The following is a 6,714-nucleotide window of genomic DNA, read 5'->3' as shown; positions in this document are numbered from 1 at the left end:
AAAGAATTTAAGATAAATAAATTTGAGAAGATTGTTGAGCGACACGCGGGATGTGTTTATATCAGCAACAAACATCCAATTATTATTTAACTAAAATTTAATTAAATCCTTAACTAAAACTGAATTTAAAAAAAAAATTAAATAAATGCACCGGTACCCATTTTTGTACCTTCAAAAAATCTACGAACTCAGAAAAACAGTTTTTGAAAAACAAAAATTGATGTACATAATTTTTTAAAATTAAATTTGTAGTTTGAGACTAAAAATGTGTAAAAAACATACATGACTATGGTACAAGTATCCAAAAGATCCTCGCACATATGCATATACCCTACCCGTGCGTACGCCACTTTTCGGCACAGTGATGTGAAATATTTGGACGAAGAAGAAATTGAGGATTCAGCTGCAAAGCAGAGTGAAAAATGTGCTCGTGCGGATTTGTAAAATGAAAAGCTGGCAAATATACATGCATACGCACATATCTGTGTGTGTATATATGTATGCTGCTATGCCACTATGACTTAATATACTTATACATATGTATGCGTGTATGCTAAACGAATTATGTAATAAAACGAAGAACGTCAAGCAGAGAATTTGTGAAATATGTAAAAGCGTATTTTCGGTACGCGAACGAGTTAAAAAAAGACACTGTGAACCGTGTGCATACATACCTATGAAACCTATGTATATGTGTGCATGAATGTACTGACAAATATATGCATATTTGCCTAAAATGAATTGTGACTGAACTGAAATGAATATTTGAGAACATGTCAAAAAGAAGAATAAATATTTTTTTTTATTAATAAAAAATTGTGATATGTAAAAAATATAACTTAACGCGCGAGAAATAACAAAATATTTTTGAATAACATTTCAAGCTGTGAAAATGACAAATTTCGCTTTACTTGCAGGATAAAATCCGTTTGCTCCAAGATGATCTTGAAGCCGAACGTGAGTTGCGCCAAAGGGTGAGTATTGGGGGTGTGGGGGTTAGAAATTTAAAAATTAATTTGGAAAAAGCAGAAATTCACCTAAGAAAAAAAAAAAACAAATTAAAAAAAAAATTAATTAAAAAAATTTCAAACTTTTATTAATTATTAATGGTATACATATGTGACCTGGTCTACGGAAAGGGGGCTTAGGTGTCAAAAAATCCAAAAAATTAATTTTCACTTTTTAGTTGACTCGGATGGAAGATGCGATTTTTAACAGCTGTTTCCCAGAAAACTAGTTTTCGCACGTTAGCTCCCTTTTCGTAGACCAGGTAACATATAGTATAAAGCCTTGGAACTGTTAAAAAATTAAAAGTGTCCAAATATTAAAAACTAATCGAATTTGTTAAGAAAACATTATAAACATAGAAAGCTGTGGTCGATTGAAGGATTTATTTACTAATATATAATAATGAAATTTACTGCCTCATTATTACTAACAATGAACCTGATATTTGAAATCTCATATATATAAATATATATCTAAGGAAATATATGCTTAATCAATCATTATTGGTGTAGCGGCATATCCTTTGTGATAGAAGCTTTGTAATTTAAGCCATGCTTTACAACTGCAATGGTCTAAAGAACTAAAAAGAGCCACATTTTTTTTTAAATAACGCCATATTTTCATTGTTGTATTCTAATTTTTTTACCGTTTTTTTAGAGACCCATAAATAAGGTTATGATAGACTCGAGCTAACAACTTTTTGTTACCTTAGAACTAATTTGTAGAACACATTTATAAGTAAGAAGGGAAGTAAAAACCATAAAATTTTATTAACGCATACGACTTTTTTAACTATCTTAGGACCTAGTTTGAGATCACTTTTAAGAATTAAAAAAATATTTAATCCTTGACTGCTATCTGACTATATCATATATAGATAAGTACATAAACACCATTTATATTAATAATAAAAATGTACCGAATTGAGAAAAGTGTCTCTTCATACCGATCTCTCGAGAGAAAAAACAAGTAAAACAATAATGATAAATAAGCTAAAAGTCTCTTAACTTCGAAACGAAACTAACTTACGCATTGTGTTGCTAACAGATATTTACCCTACAATATATGCAAGTAAAACTTACCAACAAAATACTTCTAAATAATCGGGCATTCTTCGTAACGAAATTTTTATAAATTCATAACTATTCGTCAGTGCACACAATAGATCAGTTATGTTAACGAAATAAAAATTAAAATCAAAATAGCAGAGGAAATGATAAAGTGTACAACTCGACGATTTTAATCGACCAATTTGCGAAGTCCCGGTCTTTATGATGAAACTAAATAAGTAGAAAACGCCTTTGTTTTTGAAACTACTTAGAGTATACTAATTACCGGTTATAACTAAAACTCTTTTATGAGAAGTAGAGAGAGATTGTCTTTTATTAAGGAAATATTTTCGAACATTATTCTAAAATTTCAATTAGACGCCTGAAACATTCGAAATTGTGACCAACCTACCGAAACTTTGATATCAAGTTCGGTTAGTGCAACAAAACCTTCTATGTTTTGACTTACCGCTCCTTCTTTAGTTGGAAAGTATCTTAGTTTGTAGGCCACTTACTATAAACTCCCTACAAAAACACATACTATAAGTGAAAAGAAAAGCTATTTCAAATCGAAGTTTTTCAATACCTCACAGAAAATTACCTGCTAAAATCCACTATACGTAGCCTCAAATTCCAAATTCTTGCCAAATTGCTTTTAAACGCCACTAAAATTGTTGCAATTGGAAGCAATCGAAACGAATAAATAGCGAATCTTGCGAAAGTAGATTGTAAAACAAGTAAAAGTAGAGGAAAAAGTATAACAAATAAGCGAATGCAGCCGCAAAAACAATGTGGAGCTGCAAACAGTTTGCTAATTATAAATTACCCTTGCATGCAGCGGCGTACGATATTGTTGTGCATTGAACTTCAATCGCATTTCACTTGCACTGAGCTTGCCGGGGCGCTGATGACGCCGTTAGATAAGCGGAGATTTTGATTGAAAGCGACAAACTAACAGCCCACAAGGGGCAAACAGACGAATTGCAAACAAGAAATGCAACAATAAATAACAAAAACAAACAAAAAATTAAAACGAAAGTAAATGCAAATGGCAGAGAAGGTAAAAAATGCATGTAAACCAAGCGATGATTGTACAAAGTCGCATTGCTCATACGCCATGTGGTACAGCAAAGCGAAGAGCAGGCATTTCACTGAACATAGCGAAGAATTAAAAGGAAATACAAAATAAAAACATAAGAAATGGGAACTGGGAAGTGTTGCGTGGCATTGCGACAAATTTAGAACATACTCCTGGCCCGGGTGAGCCCAAAATATGCCGCACCAAGCGCAGGCAAATGCTACAGTACGCAGGAAAATGATTTTTTATGAGCGCGATAATATTTTTTTTTGAAAATAAAAAAATATTTTGAAAATAAAAAAATATTATATGAGCAATAGTAGTTTTGAAAATGATGAAATTTTTATTAAATTAAAAGAAAAGTTAAACTTTTCACCGCCAACAGCTGTTGCCCGGCAGCGTCGCGAAGCAAAAACGCAAAGTACAACTAAGAGGAAATCAGACGATCCTAAACACCACCAAAAAGCATATACCAAAGCAAAAGGCACAGCGCACGGCAAGCGGCGAGTAATGCTAAATTTAGCAGCGACATTCAATACAAATGATTATAATTTTCACATTAAGCGAATATTAAAAAGCTACTGAATAATCTCTTCCAACACACAGGCGTTGCCAACACACACATTAACAGATAGAAAATATATATTTGTATACAGTTGCTTAAACATATGTAAGCATGTACAAATTGATAGCGGCATTGTTATGTTATGTTAGTCTTCGACATGAGTCTGTATGTGTTCTAGTGAAATATTAAATCATTTTTTACTCTCAACTTTTTTTGGGTCATAAAAAGTGGCAATGACTAAAGGCAAGGAGAAAAATTGAAAAACGAAAAGAAAAATGCTAAGTAATCCAATGCCGAATTTGCCAGCAAGCAAGTTTATGTCGAAAATATATATCTATAATTTGTATGCATATATTCTCACTTGCTATATAAAAATCGTATATATTTCTTTGCTTTGCATTCACTCCTAGGCATGCTGGTCCTCCCAAATGCTCTTCTATGTCACATCGCAGCTTATTTACGCATTTGTCTTGCCCACTTAAGTCATATAGTGGCACACAGCTGTCAAAATATATGCAAAACAACATGTTTTTTCTCGTGACAGCGAGCTTTTTGGGACTCAAAATGTTCGCCGCTTGTTGCATACGTTGCTCAAAATTCGTATAAATTCAAATAAATCCTATTGCCATTCATTTTAACATGAACCACTTGAAAATTAAACAAAAATTGTTCTCAAACAATGCACTGCTTATTATATATTTCACTATGTCACTAATTCTTTTATTTTCATTACGTCTCACTTTGTTTTTTTCTCCCTCTGCGAAATTGTTTAGGCAATGAAACCTCAATTAAATCATCAAATAAAAAAATTTTTGTATTAAAACTCATATATTTTGTTAACTTACAAAACTCCTGTGATATATATCAAAATTTGACACCTGTCTAAAAATCTACGGTTGACAAAAAACCTCTCCAAAATGTTTAATAAATTGTATTAGTTAATGTATCAAAAAAGTATAGAGTTTCTGACAAAATTAGAAATTTTTTATTACGGAAAATTTTTGTAGCAAATGACAAGATTTGACACCTGTCAAACTATCAGCTGTCAAAGAAAAACTCTTCCAAAATATTTCTTATATTCTCTAGGGTACAATATGAAAAAAAATGGAAATTTTATGACATAAGACAAGTAATTTTCTTTATTAAAATTCATATGATATATTTAAAAATTTGTCATCTGACATCAGCTGTCAAAAAAGAACCTTTCCAAAATATTTTGTACATTCTCCTGGGTACAAGATGAAGCATTTCTTAATTTTTAAGATATTAATCAAGTATTTTTTATTTAATTATACTCTTGTGATACATGACAAGATTTGATACGTGCCAAACTCTCAGATGTCAAAGAAGAACTTTTCCAAAATATTTTTTCCATTCTTTATTTCGTGAAAAATTCTGGAATTTTTTATGACATAAATGAAGTAATTCTAATTTACTAAAACTCTTGTGATATATGTATGCCAAAATTTTACACCTGTCAAAACTGCATACTTTATATATAAAACATTAATAAAACATCACCAAAATATTTCTTAGATTCTCTAAGCTACAGCACCAAGAAATATGATGAATTGTGTCAGGGTATTACTATACAAAATTCCAATTTTATATATCAAAATTAGACATTTGTCAATTTAGTTCAAATATGTCAATATTTACTCAATTCGCATTTGTTTTAACCCACGAGTATATCAATTAAATTAAAAATCGTAGAAATGTATTTTGCTAAGGAAGAATTTGATTATGAAAAATTATTCACTAAAATTTGAAAGTTCGGTTGATTTTGATCAACATCGAAACTCAATTAAAATGGTATGGGGGACCTATTCATTTAGATTATTTTGGCTCTCCAGAAATAAATTCTTGTCTATTTTAAATATAATTATATAGCAATTAATACCAAAATTGAGATCGTTCTCTGTTAAGGTATCAATAACTTAGATATGATAGAAAAAAAGCACCTTTTAGAGAAAACAGTGGGAAGGACAACCTGAACCACGTAAAAACTACTTATGGAATAACTTCATGCGAAAATAAAAAAATACTTTCTATTTGCTATAATACTGCAACTTGACCGCGATCCTTGTTTATTGTTTCTTATTTGATTTAAACTTAGATTTCTAGATTTGTCTTTCAATGGATGTCCATTCAATAAGACATCATAAAATCCAAACTTTTGATAGAGATACATAATTTTCGAAACCAATACTGTTTAAGCACCTTTTGTATTATCCAACTCTTATTTTCGTAAAAATTTCACTTCAAACTTATTTTTGTCGTCCCATAATTCCCTACGAGGTCAGCTGACGATCGCTTAGACTTGTTGTGGCCGCATATTCGCTGTCAGCCTTTTAGAAGCTTCTCGGCACATTGTAGCACTGATTTTTTATATCTAATAATATGTATATATGTATGTACATATGTATGTTATAGTGTCTATATATTTTAGTGAGTCACTGCAAAGTGTGTGTCCATGTGTCACTAGTTTATTTTTGTAAAACCAATTTTCCGTTTCTTCAATTCCGAAAAACAATAAAACTTTTGTTCCACTTTCGTTCCACCGGTGTTTCACTACATGCATACATGATTGTATAGGTGAGTTTATTTTATGCTTCCCAGAAGCTGCTGCTTATTAATGCATTTGGCGCTGGAATAAAATTGCTGGGCGCCATGCGGTTTATAGGTATGAGAATTTAAAAATTTCACCTATTTTACACCGCCATTGAATAATTTTGTTTTTGGAATTTTGATATTTTGCAGTTGCCATTTTCATGGAATTAACGAAGCAAACTTATATATTTGTTTACAAAACAAAAAAAAATATTTGTTAAATAGTATGAACCCTATTTGAGCTTTTTTCAAATTCTCCAAAATTATTCTGATCAGCCATAGAGTTCTTTAAAATACACGGAATGATAAATGTTATGATATTTTTTATCAATATCAAAAAAATTATAAAAGAAGATTTTTATAAACTTTAAAAAAATCTTTACTTAAAACAAAAATTTGTTGAT

The 6,714-nt window shown here is 30.7% G+C and overlaps 1 protein-coding gene across 1 annotated transcript in view; it reads left to right on the top strand.

Moving 5' to 3' along the window:
• The window catches only part of LOC108976774 (paramyosin, long form), a 28,723-nt gene that overhangs the window by 700 nt on the left and 21,309 nt on the right, over window positions 1-6,714 (top strand). The window contains exon 2 of the mRNA XM_018946072.1: window positions 918-974. Within this exon, the coding sequence (XP_018801617.1) occupies window positions 918-974 (57 nt within the window). The remainder of the gene's footprint in view (window positions 1-917; window positions 975-6,714) is intronic.

The sequence above is a fragment of the Bactrocera latifrons genome, unplaced genomic scaffold (genome assembly GCF_001853355.1).
Source record: "Bactrocera latifrons isolate USDA-ARS-PBARC rearing strain unplaced genomic scaffold, ASM185335v1 scaffold_8, whole genome shotgun sequence".
NCBI classification, from domain to species: Eukaryota; Metazoa; Arthropoda; class Insecta; order Diptera; family Tephritidae; genus Bactrocera; species Bactrocera latifrons.
Note: the sequence above shows the minus strand (reverse complement) of the source record. Positions and strands in the feature narration are given on the sequence as shown.